At 40.0% G+C, this 21,376-nt stretch overlaps 1 protein-coding gene across 1 annotated transcript; it reads left to right on the forward strand.

Moving 5' to 3' along the window:
• The first annotated feature begins 33 nt into the window (after window positions 1-33).
• LOC114565219 (uncharacterized) lies at window positions 34-4,583 on the forward strand. The gene is made up of 5 exons (XM_028593127.1): window positions 34-1,608; window positions 2,969-3,115; window positions 3,351-3,493; window positions 3,989-4,073; window positions 4,533-4,583. The coding sequence occupies exons 1-5, from the start codon at window positions 130-132 to the stop codon at window positions 4,581-4,583; spliced, it is 1,905 nt and encodes a 634-aa protein (XP_028448928.1). The 5' UTR covers window positions 34-129.
• The last annotated feature ends 16,793 nt before the right edge of the window (window positions 4,584-21,376 follow it).

Genomic DNA, 21,376 nt, shown 5'->3' on the forward strand with positions numbered 1-21,376 from the left:
AATCAGGTGGCCCTCTTTTTAGCCCACCTTAAATCCAAATCTTCTACGACATACTCAAACTTAAACTTTGTGGTTCAGCATACCTCCAGTTTAATTGGCGATATTGTCAGCAGACTGCAATCAAAGACTATGTCTTTATTTCGTCAGTTTGGTCTTGATCAAAGCCCAGAGGTAGAAGAGCTTGGGGTGGAGTTCACAGAAGCAGCTGAGCCTTTCAAAGGAATGGAGACAGATTATAAACAGATGCAGTATTTTGCTAAATCTGGAAACTTCATTCAGCCAGTTGAGGAGCTTCTGTCTGGGGTTTCCTATGTTCAGCCAATGGCCTCTGCCACTGGCATTGTCCGGCAAGTTGCAGTTCCTGATTCATATCACCGTATTCCGTTAAAGAGCCTTTTGACCAAGATTCTTGAAATTCCCGGGATTTTACAGGCCATGCTGGAATGGCAGCGCAGAGAGGGTGATGCAATTCAGGATCTTTTTGATGGGGAATTTTGTAAAACACATCCATTGTTCCAGAATGAGGTTTCAATCCCACTTGTGATTTACCAAGATGATTGTGAGATAGTAAATCCGCTTGGTTCTAAGACTGGGATTCACAAGTTAGGACTTATTTATTTCATCTTGAAAAGCTTGCCACCAGACCTGCTATCAAGTTTGCAGTCACAGTTCCTTTTAGCAGTGTACAAATCTGATGACGTAGCGACCTATGGCCTTGATGCGATCCTGAGCCCTATCGTGGAAGAGATCAGGTGTCTAGAGAGTGATGGCATCTTTGTTAATACCCCCAACTATCAAGGTGTTGTCAAGTTTACGATGGTCCAGGTAGTTGGAGACAATTTAGGCTTGCATGGCGTTCTTGGCTACATTGAAAGCTTCAGTGGAAACTATGTGTGTCGGTTCTGCAAAGCAGATAAAAGGGGTGTGAGGTCTCTGACACTGGAAGATCCTGCACTGTTGCATGATCGCAATAGTTATGAGGCAGATTTGCGTACAGCAGACTCCTCCCAGACAGGCCTGAAAAGAGACAGTGTCTTGAACAACTTGTCTTTTTATCATGTATCGGACAATGTGGCAGTTGACATCATGCATGATGTACTGGAAGGGGTGGGGCCCTATGAAGTCAAACTTGTGTTGAATTCACTAATTGAGCAAAAGTATCTCACACTAGAAAAGCTCAATTACAGAATAACAAGCTTTGACTATGGATTTTGTGATAAGGGTAACAAACCTTCCGTCATAAGCAATCTCAAAAACCCTGAAGCCCCCATGCGGCAGTCAGCATCTCAAATGTGGTGCCTACTTAGGTTACTGCCGACAATGATAGGTGACCTTATCCCTGTGGATAACAAGCATTGGGAACTTCTACTCCTCCTACTCTTGTGCATGGAGTTCATCTTTTCTCCTTCGCTTACTGTAGCAGCGACACTGTACTTAAGCAAAATCATTGAAGAGCATCACTCCTACTTCCTGGAGCTCTATCCTCACCTACATTTACGGCCAAAACACCACTTCATGCTGCATTACCCAGGAGTCATTCAAAAACTCGGACCGTTGAGGCAGTTCTGGGCGATGAGATTTGAAGCTCGACATGCATTTTTCAAACAGGTTAGCCATGTAACTTGCAACTTCAGAAACATTTGTAAAACCATGGCATTTCGCCATCAGATGATGCAGTGCTACAATTTCCTGTGTGGAACTGTGTTGTGCCACAATACAGAAGTTGGTCCAGGGTACACTACATTTCTGGCCAACATTGAGGGATTTAAAGAGATCCAAAGTGGTCTAGAAGGTATTCCCCTTTTCAGTGAATTGTATGTGCCAGCCTGGGTTACATTTAAGGGAACTGAATATAGAGCAGGCATGACCGTATTCCTGTCCTATGATCCATATGGAGAGCCTCAGTTTGGTGTCATACAATCAGTTTTACTACTGGAGCAAACATCACATACACCAACAATAAAGCTTGTTGTAAAGAAGTGGGAAACACAGTGGTTTGATAGGCATTTATTTGCATACAGTGTGATTCCCACTCAAGTTTTGGCAACTGTAGATGTGAGAGAGCTGCTTGATCACCATCCCATCCATGCAGTCAAGTCGTACAGAGAGGATGATGAAAGTTTATACATTTCCCTGCGCTATAGACTTTTTTAGATAATCAGCTGACTGCCACCAGGTGTGTGTGTGTGACACTTGTAAATAGTATTTTGACAGGTTTATAGATGGTGAAAAGGCCTAGTTTGACATCGTCCACCATATTAGTTTAGTTTTTAGCCATACATGCTTCGTAAAGTGTCCATTGCTTGAGGATGATCAGTGTTGGACAAATGGGATGGGAAGAACTACTGGAACTACTTCTGGGATGGGATGACGTTACCGAACTACTGGGATGTTCTTGAAATGACTACTGGGATGTTATAAGTAGTACTGTAAGTATTTTTTCGGTTTAATCACTTAATGTCTATCTGCTCCATGTACAGTCTTAGTCTTAGGAAACATGTCACCTTTTACACTTAAAAACAGGGCACTTGGGTGAAGAATTTCTGAACAGTTTTGTGTCGGAAACCATGTGCACTCTCTTTCCAAATGTATTGTAACAAATGGCGGGGAGTGCACCCTACTGGTCACGAACCCGGGTCCCCATGCATGCTTCCTAACCGCAACACCAAGAGGGGCATCTCTGCTTGGTAGAGCCGTTTTGTTAGCCTCATATACCACCCAGTATTGCTACAGTATACATTCTGTGAGAATGCCAGCCAGTACACATCTGTCACACCATGCGTACTGTATGCAGTCTTCTGAGTCCACTAGTCTAATGTGGCAAAAACATGCACAGATGGAGTGGGGGTCAAGATATAAAACTGTCACCTTGTTCACTATCCATCCAGGAGTTTACATTACTGATGCTTAGCAAGCTATTCTAGGTGGCTGGCACTGTTTATTATATTGACCTGGATTTTCTGCATAGGTTGAACGTGCTGTTGTGCCTGCTATCCCACCTACAATCTCGGATGTCCTACCAACTGCCACTCCTCCAAACCCCATGGAGGAACAAGCAGCAGCTGTGGTACCAGTAAATCAGCTCATGCAGACAATACACATCATTCCACAGTTTGTAAGTTCCACAGTTTATAGACTTGGGTGTCACTTTGTTTAATCAACACTAGGCTGGGCAATTAATCAAAGCCAAAATTTAGAAACAAAACTGAATGTATCTTGTGTATGCTGATTGATCTAGATGCTTTTTTTTTCTTAAATTGGCGAATCAAGGCAAAGGTTTGAAATAATGGTTATCGATTTAACAAAAAGTAAGAAATCTGCAATGTTGTCTCTTCTTGCAATTTTCTCAGGATGTCCGGCAGATTCTTACAGGCTTACATGATGGCAAGCAAATTGTTGAGAGCCTTGATGAAGATAATGTCATCACAACTAGCCAGAGACGTCTCCTCGTCCGTATCTTGGTTTCGTACCTCATTGAGAAGTTTGGAGAGAAGTACTTTATTTATTTTTTATATTGAATAGGGTTGCTGTTAAATATGCCATATTCCAACTGCTACAGCTATTTTTTGGGGGGATACAACACATTTTTCAGCAGTACTTTAAAGGGGTAGTTTGAATTATAGGACATAAAGAAAGATGTCTGAAATGCTTACCGTCGATATAGCCGATGCAAAGTGTATTAATGTAAGTGTAATGTATTAATTAATAACCCAAGTCCTGTGTCTTGAATTTTGATTTGGTTATTTTACGTTTACTCCACAATAAGTCAACAATACAATACAAAGTTTTCTATTTTTTCCATTCAACTCACTGGAAGTACTTGATATGGATCATAACCAAATCAAGACTTTGATTATAAATTAACCCCTCCACATTGCCTATATTAACTGTAAGTATTTCATTCATCTTTATGTCCTACAATCCAAACTATCCATTTAAATCTAGTTTTCACTTTTTACATGTGTGATGTGTTTTTTCTGTTTTACAGTCCTACATCAGATGTCAAAAAGGCACTGGCATTGGGTTTGGTTCAGTCATTTGCCTGTTTGAAAGACTCATCAAGCAGTGGCAGCGTGAGTTGAAAAATGTCATTGAGATATTTATTTGGGTTTTCATGATCCTCAAACTGATTCAGTTAGATTTTTAAGGTTGCAATCCAATTCAATTTTCAATTTAAACTTTACTTAGTTAACTGTAGTCAGCCGAGGGCTCTATACCAGGCCCCCTTCTGTTTTTGCTAGATTTCCGACGTAGATCTCCTGTTTCTGGCGAATCCTTACCAAAGAATACACACTATGGTTCATACATGTGAAAATGATTGCCCATGGGTCCTTTAAAATACAGCTCACTCCTAGAAATGCTTTTGTGCTGTTTGATGCCCGCTGGTATGCACTAAGCAGCAGGAACAATAATTGATCTACTTCTCTGAGGACAGACAGACGTACAGACAAACCCTGTTCTAACTGTAGCCCACGCTGTCAAAGTCTAACGTGCCTCATCTCTATTCATTAAAGATTTCGATTTCTTGGCAGGAAATATGGTACACCCTGGACGGAGCCACCGGCCAGCCACTGGATTCCTAGAGGAAAGGCTGCGCAACGTCAGGAAGCGGTTGAGATCAACAAGCAGGTTGCGGAGCACGGCACAGAAACCACCACAAGCGCCAGACGATGGCGCTCTTGCAAGGGCTCTCATACCAGGTAATTATTAAACTGAAAAATTATTTGATGAAGCAAAACATCCATATTTCAGTGACTGACAACTTTCTTGTTCTTTTCTTACAGAATGTACCATATCAGACGAAACGAGCTTTACAGCTTAAGGAATGGTTGAGAAATAACTGTCAGCCCCTCAGCCAGATAGAAACCTACATGGAGAATACTGCAGTCTACAGGGCCAAGTGGATTAGAGACAACAATTGGACCATTGATGAGATCCTTGAAGAGTTCCCTCGACTAATGACCAAAGGCATGGTAGGTATAGGGAAATATGAGGATGCATTGTTTATAATGTTTTATTAGTGTGCCACATTGAATTGGTTTTAAAAATGTGTTTTCCATTTTATAGATTGCACAGAACTTTCTTATCCTGCATGGGGATGCCTCATCAAAGTTGTTTGAAACTTGGCTACCCATTTATGCTGAGAAGATCCTGTACCTGGCAAGACAGGAGGGGAAGCTGACATTGCCCCTGGATGGATTAACACCAGGTAATATATTCTTGTCTGCAGATCTTGTAAATGCAGGCTTTTCCCTGGGTTTTAAGGGGCGTATGTGGGTGGGCAGCAGTAGCAGTGGGGGGGTTAGCGTTCCTCTGTTCAACATTTTTTAAGGTTTTTGACCAAAAACAGTGCAATTTCACATTTTGGCCACTATCATTACTATAGCTAACTAAAAAAAAAAAAAAGAAATTGTAAATTTGCTTTAGTTATTAACATCTATATTTACACAATTCACAGCCTTCTCGAACATTTTACACAGTGAAAAACAACATGAGCTCTGAGAATAGTGAGTGATATCATCATAGGAATAGAGTTAAATAAATCTGTCGGCCTGTTTATGCTAATTGGGTACAAAAAAGAAAATAAATCTTTTGTGATTGCTGCGGGCAAAAATCCTTGATTATGCGGCATATTTTATTAAAAAATGCGATGGAATATGCGGGATATTTATGCAAGTTTATGCAATGAAATTGCAGGGAATATGAAATCATGCAAGCCCAGCATATTTTGCACAGAAATCGACAATTTATGCGGCGAAAATGAGCCGTATTTGAAAAAATGCGGCCCCTGCATAAATATGTGGACTTTGGCTAATTATGCGATCGCATAATCGTGTTTTTCTGGAGGGACTGATTAACGAATGCTCTGTTCAAATGAGAGTCCCAGTAAGTAACACCTGAGTTAAATGCAGTTATTAATTCATGTAATTGATTGAATGAATTTAATTGAATTACATGTTTTAGCAAGTCACCCAGTAACTCAGAATTGATTTGGCAAATTTCACCTTGCATTACCAGATCGACATTACTCTCCGCATCCATAGGGAGGTGTTAACAGTAGGGCTGCCACCTCTTAGTCGATTAGTCGACTAATCGGTCGTTTTGGTCTTAGTCGACTAAGATTTCTTTAGTTGATAAGTAATTTTTGATGCTTATTCATGCTTAATTACTCATTTCCAAGAAACTTCTGAGCACATTTATGGTAAACACAAGATTTAAAGTGGTGCTTTTGCAGGATTAATTGTGGAGAAACTCAGTTTTACAGATGGTTAATTACCTACATTTATATTGTGCTTTTCTAGTCTTAACCACCTCTCAAAGCGCACAGTTCTGTCAATAAACTCAACTAATCGATTAGTCAACAACATTGTATAAGTGTTAGTCGACTAAGAATTTCTTTAGTCGAGGACAACCCTAGTTAACAGACTGGTGATGGTAAGAAAAAATGCAATCAAAACAAGCCATGGTAAGCTATAATCGGACTCCGTATACTCACGCTGCTAACAGACAAGTCCACTGGAGCTTTGACAGTCACTATAAGCACATTAATAGCCCTTTGTGAACGTTTCTGTGGTACCGCGTTGTTTTAGCTGAGCTAGTGACTCTAATATGAGGCTTGTGCGTGTGTGTGTGTGTGTGTGTGTGTGTGTGTGTGTGTGCAGCTCTGCTGTTGTCATGTTAACATTTTCAGCTTTGAATATCTTGTAAAACTCTGAATATGGCACGGTTAGTTAAGGGTGTGTGTGACACGTTTACTGCCACAGAAACGCAGTGACTGTACTCCGGTAGTCTTTTAAATACTTAGCTCTCTGCCGTTTTCCGGCCCAATAATAGGAGGATTATCAAAACTACCAACTAACTAGCTGTAGGGTGGGAATTAACTGCACGTAACAGTTAGCATGGGTTTTGTTTTAGTTGGAAATTGAATGACAAAATCACAGATATGCCATTCCACATTGTATTGACACCTATGTCTTCCTACAGATGGTGTTGGGGAACTCGCCCTGAGGCAGCTGCCAGCCTTGCTTCCACCTACAACATACAAAGTTGGCCGTGGCCGTGGTGCGAAAGTGGTTCGTCACACCGTTCATGAATGCAGCTCGGCCTTCATCGACTATAAGCCTGTAAGTTCTCAAGCACGTCTAAAGGGGAAACTTTATTAATTTTATCAGCATATCTGAGCTCAAGAATGTGTGCATGCACACATGCATATCCAGCTTTGATCAAATATAGCATGACAGTATTCGTAACATAGCATATATGCTTACAACTAGAGATGCACCGATTGACCAGCCGGTGACCGGAATTGGCCGTTTTTCACGTGACCGGCCATGACCGGCGACCTGCCGGTCAGTGACATGCCAATTTTATTCCGGTCAAATGCACTCGGGCACCGCATAATTAACATCGCACACTGCCGCTCAATCAGCTGTTTATCAAATGTCATAAAGTCGTAATTCCTCGTGTAAACTGTTCCTGTTGCACAGATATTTTAATTGCATTTTGTGTCTGTTAAGAGGCACAAAGGCACTCTTTATCCTATGCCCCCAAAACTGCCATTTTAGCTAAGTGGGAGCTCTCGGCATTAGCTGCAGCAGCTCTGTGTTGCTAGCACCCAGTCGGCTCGTTTTTTTTGCTATAGACAGTACTCGTATACATATAGCAATCAAGATTAACATAAAAATTGCCCGGAGTTTGTATTTTAACCCATTTGGACCTGACTCTATGAGGTTGACTCTAAAGATGTCTTCTAAATCTACAAAGCATTTGCAGCCCACCTATCTGACCACCTAACCCGGCTGCCTATCAGCCACATAGGATAGTCAGATAGGTGGGCCGCACGCATTTTCTGAGCATTTTATATTTTAATGATGGATCATCAATTGATTTATGGCTTTTTAGGTCAATTGAGGTCTGAATCCTTTTTTAAATTGTTTTCTGTAATGTGAGCTACAGTATATGCCATAACCATCAAGACTTAATCAAAAAAGGTTTGGAATATTTTGTTATGTGCAATGAAATGTAGGCTATTATAGTTCAACTTTTTGAGTTGATTAGAGATGCACTGAATCTTTTCCAAATTGTAAAGCTAACTAGACTTTATCATAAAACAATAATTTCTCTAATGAGGACCAGGAAAATGGTCACAATGTCTATATTTTAATTCTACTCTAGTAGTCGGTAGACATTTGGTCCTTACTCACTCGCACTTTCTCACTTGCTCTTTTGTATTCTTTCTTTTTTAGCCTGGAATAAACATGGTGGAGTACCTCCATGAGGCCAAGGTATGCAAACCATACCCCACATCCTGATGCTGGGAAATGGTCAGAGTGCATTTCAGGCCTTTGTCATTATAGCTGGACAGGCCCTGGAACAAGAAGCACTGCTTCAGGCCATTGATGTCTGCTTCAAGGCGTTCTTTGTCTTTGACATGAAATACCCAAAGCAGTGTGAACATGTGTGGGAATTCATACAGACTGTCATATATGAAATGCCAGGAGGGAAGTCTAAAATGGTTAAATTTCTTCAAAGCAGAATACTTGTTGCAACTAGAGCTAATAGCTCTTAATAGGAATTTGAATTTATTTGGCCTGTTGAATGTTCAGCCAGTTAATTTGTAATGTTGTTTTGCAGTTTATATCCTACCTGAGTGATATGAACCGCAACAGTTCCACTTAGAGACTTGGCCTGATACCATTTTTTTTGCTTCCCGAGACCGATTCAAGTCATTTATTTGATTATGTTTTAACAGCTGTATACTACTATCTCTGTATGGATGTGATATGATGTGTAACCGCTGTATACTACTATCCCTGTGTGGATGTGATATGATGTGTAACAGCTGTATACTACTATCCCTGTATGGATGTGATATGATGTATAACAGCTGTATACTACTATCCCTGTATGGATGTGATATGATGTATAACAGCTGTATACTACTATCCCTGTATGGATGTGATATGATGTATAACAGCTGTATACTACTATCCCTGTATGGATGTGATATGATGTATAACAGCTGTATACTACTATCCCTGTATGGATGTGATATGATGTATAACAGCTGTATACTACTATCCCTGTATGGATGTGATATGATGTATAACAGCTGTATACTACTATCTCTGTATGGATGTGATATGATGTATAACAGCTGTATACTACTATCTCTGTATGATGATATGATGTAGAACAGCTTTATACTACTATCTCTGTATGATGATATGATGTATAACAGCTGTATACTACTATCTCTGTATGGATGTGATATGATGTATAACAGCTGTATACTACTATCTCTGTATGGATGTGATATGATGTAGAACAGCTTTATACTACTATCTCTGTATGATGATATGATGTATAACAGCTGTATACTACTATCCCTGTATGGATGTGATATGATGTATAACAGCTTTATACTACTATCTCTGTATGATGATATGATGTATAACAGCTGTATACTACTATCTCTGTATGGATGTGATATGATGTGTAACAGCTGTATACTACTATCTCTGTATGCATGTGATTATTTCTATCTTTTTGTCAGTCTGGCTCAGGTTAAACTCTTTGTGAAACCTGAATGCCACAGAACTTTATTTTATTATCCAGTTTGACAGTCAGTTATAACGGAAAAGAACGTAATTAATGTAATATAATACATTTTTTTTTCTAAGATTCCATTATGTTTTTTGTTTTTGTATTTAAGTGTTTATTGCATAATATATGCATAAATCTAGCATGTATTCTGTTAGGTTTTTAGTTTAACAGTTTTATAGCTATAAATAGTCTAATGCAATTTATTTTCTTAAATTGTACTTTAATGTGTTAGAATTAATCTGGCATATGGGTTAATTTGACCCAGCATTTGGGTACACTATATAACAAATGTGTAGTTGAATCAACCCAGAATTGTAATTAATTTGACCCAGCATTTGGGTACACTATATAACAAATATGTTTAGTTGAAACAACCCAGAATTGTAATTCATTTGACCCAGCATTTGGGTACACTATATAACAAATACGTTTAGTTGAATCAACCCAGAATTGTAATTCATTTGACCCAGCATTTGGGTACACTATATAACAAATACGTTTAGTTGAATCAACCCAGAATTGTAGTTAATTTGACCCAGCATTTGGGTACACTGTATAACAAATATGTTTAGTTGAACCAACCCAAAATTGTAATTAATTTGACCCAGCATTTGGGTACACTATATAACAAATATGTTTAGTTGAATCAACCCAGAATTGTAATTAATTTGACCCAGCATTTGGGTAGAATAATTAACTCATCTGTTGGGTTAGAAATGACCAACCCATCTTGCTGGGTCAAATTAACTACTGTTGGTCCGGTGCAATAGTGATCCAGCGGTTGGGTTATAAAACAACCCAAGTTGGGTTATTTTTAACCCATCATTTTTAAGTGTGTAGTCACCTTACTGTGCTCAAAACTGTTACATTAACATGGGCTTTCAACATTATTGTCATGCCCGCTCCTGTGTAAAGTTATTGTTTTACGTTTTGGTTCTCATTGTTGTAGATTCTTTCCATGTCCGGTTTTATTTTGAAGGTTTCTGTTAGTGTTCTTAGTTACTTCCTGTTTGTCTTTTTTCCCTCCATTGTGATTACATGTCCCTACCCTAATGTGCTACACCTGTGTCCCATTGTCTCTCCTGTTTTGTGTATTTAAGGTCAGTCTTTCCCTTATCCCAGTGCGAGATCGTCTGCTTCCTTTGTGTTCAGCCTTCAAGCATTTTCCTAGTGTCCTGTTTTTGAATTTGTTGTTTCCCTGGATTTTGACCACTGCCTGTTTTTCGGATTACCCTTTTTGCCTACCGATTTGGACACTTCTGCTTGTGAGTTTAGTGAGTCTCCAATAAACTGTTTTTTTTTTACATTTTACGTACCTGAGTTGTGCATTTGTGTGTCCATACATCTGTGTTCGTGATAATTATTAGACACCAAAGATACCTATACATGGATAGAAAAAAAATAGCAATTATAGTATTTAATATCGTTGGAGTTGGATTTTTTTAATTTTATTTTTTTTAATTGAATATTGCTATGTGAAACACAGATCCTGTATCTAGACAAATGTCATTCTCAATTAGTAGTTGGAATATCCAGGGTTTGTACTCCACAAATTTTGGGGATAAAACTACAGATCCTGAATTGTAAAAAGTGTAAATAATTTAGATATCATCATTCTACATGAGGAACCATTCATATTTACTATCTAATTGTGCTAATAATTACATTGAATTTTCTATACCTTCTGTAAAAAAAAAAAAAAAATGTTAAAAATGGAAGAGATTCATGGGGAACATTAATTTGGCATAAAGCACAATAAAAAATTATATCTCACCAGTGAAAAAAGGAAAAACTCACCTTTGGATAAAAATCAACACAGGTATAGTTAATAGTGCCAGAGATCTATATTTATGTGCAATCTATATCCCACCCTCAAACTACACTGAGGAGATTTTTCAAGAACTTCAAAAGGAGATCATTAATTTCCAGTCATTGGGTCACATCTTAATATGTGGAGATCTCAATGCAAGAACCGGAAAAGAGACTACATCGAAGTAGATGGAAACAAACACATATTCTGCCAAATCTCCACAGTCCCAGCTCAGACAATTCCACAAAGACAAAGTTTGGATAATATTATAAACAAAAACGGAAAACAAGTTCTCCAGATATGCAAAAGCCTGGGCTTATACATCGTTAATGGAAGGACCCGTGGTGACTCTCTGGGGAGAATGACCTATTCCTCTGTTTTAGGTAACAGTTTGGTGGATGATACAATAACCGATATCGACCCAGAGGATATCAATGCATTTGTAGTTTTACCACAACTTCCCTTTCAGATCACTGCCAAACAACACTTTATTTAAATAAGTCTACAAAAGTATAGCATTGTACCAGAATCAGAAACCAGCAAAATGTATGACCTCCATCAAAAATATATATGGAAAAAATGCAGCAACAGAGGATTATTTAACTGTACTTGACAGTACAGAAATCAAATCTTAATCTCTACAGACTCACTAAATTCCCATGCACAAAACTGGAGTAAATTTGGCTACACAGCATTTAAACAATATATTTGATGAATTAGCTACAAAATCAAATCTCAAAATAATTAACTATAGTAACAAAATACCAAAACACAAACCTTCAAAAGAAAAATGGTATGATAATGAAAGTGTTTATGCTAGAAAACAACTAAGACTATTATCTAACAAAAAACACAGACAACCCCGTGAGAGTCAAATACGGGTCCAATACCATCAGACACTAAAATACTACAAAATACTAATCAATAAGAAAAAATAGCTTTACAGATATGAAGAACTTAAAAAACAGAAGAAGCCATTGACCAAAACGTCTTCTGAAATTTGTGGAATAAATTCAGTCCAAAACAAACTAAAGATAAATTAACAATACAAAATTGTTTGATCTGGAAAAATCACGTTGAATTTTTGTATAAAAATATTGATTATAGTCACTCAGTAGTTGAAAATCTCCACCAGTTAGAGGAAAAGGTCAAAGACTACCAAAACCCCCTAGATACAGAAATAACACTAATAGAAATACAGAGCCAACTGAAGGCTCTGAAGGCTGGAAAGACTTGTGGAGTGGACAGCATCTGCCCTGAGATGCTAAAGCACAGTAGCCCTACACTGCAGGCAACCCTTCACAAGCTGTTCAACCTTGTTCCGGAGTTTGGTTATTTTCCTGAGATCTGGAACCATGGACTCATCACCCCTATATTCAAAAATGGCGACAGATTGGACCCGAACAATTACAGAGGCATTTGTGTGAACAGTAGTCTGGGGAAGGTTTTCTGCAGTATTATTAATGCCAGAATACTGTCTTTCTTTACAAAGCACAATGTCTTAAGTAAAAATCAAATTGGCTTTTTACCAAAATATCGTACGTCAGACCACATTTACACTCTGCACACCCTTATTAAAAACTACACCAAAATTAAAAATGGGAAATATTTATATATATATATATATATATATATATATATATATATATATATATATATATATATATATATATATATATATATATAAAGCTTTTGACTCAATATGGCATGATGGGCTTTTTTATAAACTTATTGAAAGCGGTATAGGGGGTAAAGTCTATGACACTATTAAATCACTCTACACAGAAAATAAATGTGCAGTAAAAATTGGCTCCAAAAGAACAGAATTCTTTAAACAAGGGCATGGAGTGAGACAGGGATGCAGTTTGAGTCCAACACTGTTTAACATTTACATCAATGAACTAGCAGCGATGTTGAAACAATCTGCTGCCCCAGGTCTCACACTTCACGATTCCAACATCAAGTTCCTGCTCTATGCCGATGATCTGGTTCTGTTGTCCCCAACAGAAGAAGGTTTACAACAGGGCCTGTCCGTCCTAGAGCAGTACTGTAAGAAATGGGCACTGACAGTGAATCTGAAAAAGACCAGTGTTGTGGTATTTCAGAGGAGAGCCAGATCTCGGGGAAATAGACAGAGATACAATTTCAATCTGGGCAACACCAGACTAGAACAAAAGGGTTCATATAATTACTTAAGGATTGAAATTAGTGCATCAGGGAGTTTCAACCTGGCCATAAACACACTATGTAATAAAGCTCAGAGAGCTTTGTATGCAATCAAATGCAAATTTGGAAAAACAAATATCCCCGCAAGAATTTGGCTAAAAATCTACAATTTTCTGATAACACCTATAATGCTTTACGGAAGCGAAGTTTGGGGCCCGATTTCGAAACCAGAATTTAAAAACTGGGATAAAACTCCCACTGAAAAATTACAATTGGAATTCTGTAAAATGATTCTAAAAGTTCGCCCAAACACCCCAAACAATGCATGCAGAACAGAACTCGGTATATTCCCTCTGAAAATTCAAATCCAAAAAAGGTCACTTAAATTTTGGCAGCATTTAAATCAAGCTGATGAAAATTCCATTGCATACAAAGCTCTCCTGAGCAACCAGCAGTGTTCAGTTTTCCACCCCCTCGACCAGCTGGCTCACAGGTACACTGAGCTAAACACAGTCAGTAGTAGACAGACAGCTAGAGAGAGAGACAGGTACACTGAGCCTCAGAGCCGCCACAGACACAATCCTCAGTCTTCAATCAAAAGATTTGAAACTAAATTAAAAGACGAGTATACAGACCAATGGAAAAATGAAAATAAGATACAACACAAACTCCTCTGCTATCAATCCCTGAACAGAGATATCCAATTGGCCGAATATCTCAAAACAAAAACTCCAAAAGAAATACGAATTTTAACAAAATACAGAGTCAGTGACAATGAGCTGGAAATTGAAAGAGGTAGACATTTAAAAGTGTGGAGACCAAGAGATAAACGTATCTGTACACATTGCCACCATGATATTGAAACAGAATTACATTTCCTATGTACATGTCCCAAATATGAAGACTTAAGAACCAAATATTTCCAAAAATTTGAAAAACAGATACCAGGCTTCACTGCCTACACTGAGGACAAAAAGCTTCCTTTTTTATTAGGGGAAGATAAAAGCACGGCATGGCTAGCAACTAAATATGACTCCTCCTGCCACAATGCAAGGCTAAATAAATAGAAAATTGTATATATAATCTTTTTTATTTTTTTATTTTATTTATTTGTATTTTTTTTTTTTAATATATATATATATATATTGTTTCAACCTACCCTTTGAGGGACATGCACAGAATTTGTTCAGTATCTGAATTTATATCAAAATGATCCTGTTTACTTGTATTATTATATCAGATGTATTTACTCCTTGTTGTTGTTTATATGTATGTTTGTTCTTATGCTTTGCCAAACAGATATATTTTTGTCATACCAATAAAGCAATATGAAATTGAAAATTGAGAGACAGAGAGAGACAGAGAATGAGAGACAGAGGGAGAGACAGAGAAAGTACATAATAATATAATTTTTTTTAAATGTATATATTTTAGTTTACTACTTGTATGTATGTATTTCTTCATTATTATCCTTGATGCTTTGGCAATATCGTTATTTCTGACATTCATGCCAATAAAGCAAATTGAATTGAATTGAGAGAAAGAGAGAGAGACAGACAGAGAGAGAGAATGACAGACAGAGAATGAGAGACAGAGAGAGAAAGAGAGACAGAGAGAGAGAGATTTTTAGATTTTTGAAAACAGCTTTATTTGCTGCTCTTTTTCATTCTATTTCAAGCCTCAATAAATTACATCAGAACACATTTTGAAAATAAATAAACTACATGAAGGTAAGTTTCTCTTCTGAGACAGTACAGAGAACCTGATTCAACCCCCAGACCTGCAGGAATGAGTTCAGGTCTGCAGCAGCTTTATAAAAGCTAAAATCCACCAGCAGTCTGGATTTGATCGCATTTACACACACACTCAAGGATAGCATCAACATCATCCTCCACCTTCCTCCTCCAGCTCACATACATCGCCCTCTTGGCCTGACTCAAAAAAAATCCAGAACCTGGCACTTGCGCTTGTGATGGCGACTGTAATTAAAACCACAGACAAAAACCTGTTTGCTGAAAACCTCCCCACATTTGGTGAATACAGTTTGTAAAAACAAAATCACAGCATAAAGACGCTGACACTCAGAAAAGCAGTGAAATACTGTCTCTCTCAGTCCACAGAATTGACATTTGTCCTCAACAGCAGCGTTTATAACGGACACAGAAGAGTTCACCGCAATAATCCCATGAAGGATCCTCCACTGTAAGTCTGCATGTCTTTTAGACAGTGGAGGTTTATAGATAGACCTCCATGCAGGTCTAAAGCTCTGATCCAGACCAAGGTGACTCCTCCATGGAGTGTCAGTCTGTCCATTCAGCTTGGTCTTGTTCAGTGTTTTCACCATAAGACCATAAAAAGCTTTTCCTGAGGCATTCTCCAGAGAGACGGCCCACAGCGGCTCCAGCAGAGGGCCTCCAAAGGCTTTATAATCAAGGAGCAAACCAAGGGAAGGATACGGGTCATTCTTGTTTGGCAGCAGTGACCCATTACTGAAAGAGTCTAGGAGAGAACATTCATGTCCAGTCAGCTTGTGTCTCCAGTACTCCAAAAGTTGCCCGGTGACCTGGACCGACCTGAGACCAAGTCGAGCAGGCAGATGGACGGGGTCGTCCTGCCGAGGCCCAGCCAGCTCCACCACCTCACCCAGAGTGGAAATCCCTGCAGGTTTCAGCACCCTGGACAGAGTTGCTCCTCCCCAGCCAGGATAGTTCAGCACTGTCCCAAACAGCACAGGTTCCTGCAGAGCCAATGCAGAGAGTCCTCCTGCTCTGCTCTCTGTCTCCTAAGTTCCACACAATAAGAACACTTCTATAAAAACACGGCAGAGACAACTTGCTCATGTTGTTGGTGTCCATTAAAAACAAATTAAAATCCAGGCCGAGGCTGTTAAAACGCTGCAGAATACAGCAGGATAAAGGCCTCCATAAAAACGTCTATCGGTCCAGTGAGCATCCTCTGTAAAAACTGGAGGCGGAACGCAGCACCTCTGCTTGCCAGATGGACCAGTCCTTGCCCTCCCTCCTCTTTAGGGAGGAACAGGATGCTCTGTGGGACCCAGTGCATCCGATCCCAAAAAAAATCAACCAAAAGCCTCTGTACCTGGGACAGGAGAGAGGCCGGGGGGTCAATGCAGGCCATTTGATGCCACAAGGAAGACAAGACCAAGTTATTTAAAATGAGGACGCAGCCTCGGTAGGACATTTTGGGCAGTAGCCACTTCCATCCATTGAGCCGACCTTTAACGCTCTCCAAAACATTGTCCCAGTTCTTTTGTACATAGGACTCATCCCCAAAAAAAACTCCAAGGTACTTCCCCCAGTTCACTCTTGCAGATGAAATAAAACCAAAATCTTTCAGAATATCTTTTAAAACATCAATATCTCTTTGTGAGTTTATCAAAACAATCAAATCATCTGCATAAACAGAAAACTTAAAAGAGATAAGACACTGAGGGAAACACACACCATTCAAATTGTTCCTTAATTTGTGGAGCGGAGGCTCGAAGGATAATGAATATAACATTCCAGAGAGAGAGCAGCCCTGCCTCACCCCCCTCTTGATGCTGAAGGGAGCACCCAGCCCGCCATTTATCTTAAGAACACTGGCAATGTCACTGTAGAGAACCTGGATCATGGCTATAAAACCAGGGTTGAACCCAAAAGCGGCCAGAGTCTGCCATAAGTAAGACCAGTTTCAACAGCCAATGAACTAGAAAGGTCCAAAACATCACAAATTAAAGTGATGTCACTTATGAGCCTGCCGTGCACACAGTAAGTCTGGTCAGGGTGGATAATGGATGCCATCACTTCCCTAAATCTAAGGGCCAGGGCTTTGGACAGGAATTTATAATCAGTGCACAGCAGAGAGACCGGTCTCCAGTTCTTCAGCTCATGTAGGTCTCCCTTCTTAGGCAGCAGGGTGATGACGGCCCCCCTGCAGCTCAGAGGAAGACTACCTTTCTGGAGACTGTCATTTAGCACCTCGAGCAGGTCCTGTCCTAAGATGGACCAAAAAGACTTAAAAAAGTCCACAGGAAGGCCATCCACTGCCGCTCTGCAAACTTCCCATGGCTGTGGTCAGTTCCTGTAGAGTTAACTCTGCTGCCAGCTGGGAGTTGTCCTCTGTGCTTACCTGAGGGAGACCACTGAAGAAGCTGCTGTACACATCGGGATTATCTGACCACTCACTTTTAAAGAGGTCTCTGTAGAAACCGGCAGCAATCTTCCTGATCTCAGACGAGTCTGAGACTTCAGAGCCGCTACCCGTACGTAAAGAATGAATGATCTTCCTTTGTCCATTTTCCTTCTACAGCCCAAAGAAGAACTGAGATGGAGCATCCATCTGTGAGATGTCCATAAACCTCGACCTGACCAGAGCTCCCTGTGCTGAAACGCCCAGCAGGTTGGCTATAGCCGACTGTTTGGACTTGAGGGAGACTAAATGCCCTCGATCTCCTGTAGAAGCTGCTAAAAATTGCAATCGTTCTACCTGTCTCTCCAGATACGAGTGAACTGCTGGCAAAGTTGTTTAATCTGAACTTTCCCAAAGTCCCACCACTGCTGAATGCAGGTAAAAGCAGGCCTGCTCTCTCTGTGGGAAGACCAAAACAAATTAAAAGCAGACTTAAAAGCCTGGTTATTCAAAAGAACTGTGTTAAAATGCCAATAGGCGCTCTTTAAATGAACATTTTTTATAAAAACGGAGCAGGAGACAAGACAATGATCTGTAAAACCCACAGGCTGAATAACACACCTTTTAAAGATATTAAAGTGGTGTTTAAAACAATAGAGGCAATCTAGTCTTGCCATGGATAAAACATTGTCTCTTGAGTGACTCCAGGTGTACTGCCTATGGTTCCTATTAAAACCCCTCCACAGGTCAGACAGCTCATGTGTTTCCACTAGCTGTCTGATCCTGTGGGATGATGCAGGATGAGGTTCAGGATGATTCCTATCTAGGGTTGGATCCACTGTACAGTTAAAATCCCCGCCTAAAGACATATAATCATCACTACAAGCTTCAATGGCATCAGATAAAATGTTTAAAAATGCTACCCTATCCACCCCATTGGTTGGCGCATAGACATTTAAAAGCACTAACTTCACCTTTTCATATTAAGCTGTGACCTTCAACAAAACACCTGGCAAAATCTCATCCACATCAAAAGAAAGTGGTAAAAAAAACTCCTGGCAAATAAAACCTCCACTCAGACTGGACTTGTGGCTTAAAACCACCTCCCCATTAAAAGCCCTCCTCCAGTCACATTCAATATCTGAGGTGCTGTGGGTTTCCTGTAAAAACATCAGATTTAACTTCCTTATCTCCATGAGCTTAAAAAGAGCAGCTCTTTTAAAATCAGCTCTTGCTCCGTTCAGGTTTAAAGTCCCTATGTTAAAGTCATGGATGGAGAGAGAGAAAAAACAACAATAGAAAAACATGACAGTAAATATGATGAGTTGTGCTTTTACTTTCACTATAAGTTTCATTAGACTGTAGATTTCCTGATCTGTGAGCACTTCTACACCAGACTTTCTGGTGAGAGGCCGAGCTGACTGGATCAACAGCCTGAGATCAGGGAAGTGCTCCTCTACTATGGGCTGCCTGGCTCCCTTAGTGCTTTCCAGAAACTTTTTAATATCAGCTGTCCGATAAGGAGTCTGATGAGTTATCAGCTGGTCCTCCTGAGTCATACTGAAGTCACTTTCTGACTCTGGTGGAGTGTATAGTACTTTACTTGTTTTCTTAGCTTTTGAGTTATTTGGCAAAGAATCGATCAATTTTCTCTTCTGCGCAATTTTCAGCACTTCCTCATCAGACATATGCTCGTCATCTACCAGCAAATCCATACTCACTGACACGTTTTCATCCACCTCTACTGTGTTCACACCCTCATTTGTTTTGCTTTGATCATTGATCTGTTTATTATATGTGTACTCATTACCTGATCACCTGAAGTGGAGGGGCCATCAATCAAGGGGGGAATCACGACCACCGGAGCACCCTGGGCTCCGCCCCCCTCACCGGGCAGAAGCGGATCAAATGCCCCTCCACTCCACATCCAAAACATGTCATCGTCTCTGATGAGGCAAAAATCATATAACTAAAACCCTCCACTTTAAAAGAAAAGGACACGTTTAAATCACTTGTTGTGTCTTTGAGAATCATGTCCACCTGTCTCCGGTGACAGACAACGTGCTTCAGCTGCGGAGATTTGCAGCCCAAAGACACCATTTTTATCGGAAAGACGAGTTGTCCATAGCGGGACAACTCTTGTGCCAACATTTCATTTTTGATGAACGGAGGAGCATTTGAGATCGTTACCCTTATGGCCGGACTAACCAGCGGGAGAACGGAAATGAAAGTGTCTTGGATCACTACACCGTTCTACACCACCTCGCTTACTGCAGAGGTACTGCTCAGGAAGATAACAATCGCTCCGTTCATACGGGAAGCGGACTTAATGCTGCTGAACCCAACCACCTCTCCCACCGCTAAACCTGCCTCCTCCACAGAACATTGTACAACCGGGCGAAACCGTGAGTTTGATCGCATGACGCCGAGTCAGTTTCTCAAACTCAGCCGCAGTACGGCAGCCAAACAAAGACATGCCGACAGTTACACCACCACCAACCCGCCAAAACTCAAAACACACCACTAACTAATAAAAATAAATAAAACGCATATACACACACAAAAAAGAGTAAGATAAACTCACACACGCTGAAACAAATCAGCACAAACCACGCTCTCCACACTCAATCCGCCATTCACTCAGAACCAGAGAGACAGAGAGAGAGCGACAGAGAAAGAGAGAGACAGAAACAGAGAATGAAAGACAGAGACAGAGAGAGAAAGAGAGAGTTTCAGGGTACGTTGGATTGGAGGAAGAGTAAATTATCAACACACTCTGGATCGAGGGCAGTCCGTCTCTCCTCAATTAGTCTGCCTGCCACACAAAGCTCCTCTCAGACGGGGTGCTTGTTGCTTGGGATGGCTAGAAGTCTTTTGGCCACAGGTACAAGGGCATCTCCGGCACTTGCCCTGTCTTTCCAGAAAGTGAGGAGGTCAGTGGGCATCTTCAAGGGTTCCTTGAGGTACTTCATGACTTCTTGCTGAGTTGTCTCCTCCAATTCATCTGATGGCTCCTCCTCTTCCAGCTGAACACAGCTGGCAAAAAAGTTGTGGATTTCTGTGGTGCCCATTGTGGCAGGATCTTTCAACAAAAAAAGGGGACAGGACAGTTTCGGAACAGGCTTATGACAACACCAAAGTGCCCTCAATATAGATAATAAAATCTATAGATAATTGTATTACTTTCATTTACCAAAATATATCTTGGTGATTATAAAGGCCATCTATACATGTTATACCATGTTTTGTTTCTCAAGAGAGCCTAGGCTATCAATATCTGGCAACATATGATGTCAATATCGGCATATTTCTCATATCAGTTTGATATCAAGGAAAAATCTTTTTCGCTTCATGAATTTTCCATTGGGCTAATCATCTGGGGCTGGGGTAGTATAACTCAGACACAGAACAAAACTTATGAGCTTTTTTTTTTTTTTAAAAGACTAGTGATCTCTCTGTAGTGTTCTACTGCTATTATGAGTTACCCTCTTGGACTCTCTGCACTGTCCCTGAGCCTGCTCCACCAACCATGGCTGCTTCCTCAAACTGCTGTGGATTCAGGTGTTTTTTTAGGAATGACCTCAGCTAGGACTTAAAGCAGTGGCAATCAAATGATAGTGGTGGATCTGGAATTTCAGCTCCACTGCCTCAGCTAACATGCTT

Source organism: Perca flavescens, chromosome 12 (genome assembly GCF_004354835.1).
Source record: "Perca flavescens isolate YP-PL-M2 chromosome 12, PFLA_1.0, whole genome shotgun sequence".
Lineage (NCBI taxonomy): Eukaryota > Metazoa > Chordata > Actinopteri > Perciformes > Percidae > Perca > Perca flavescens.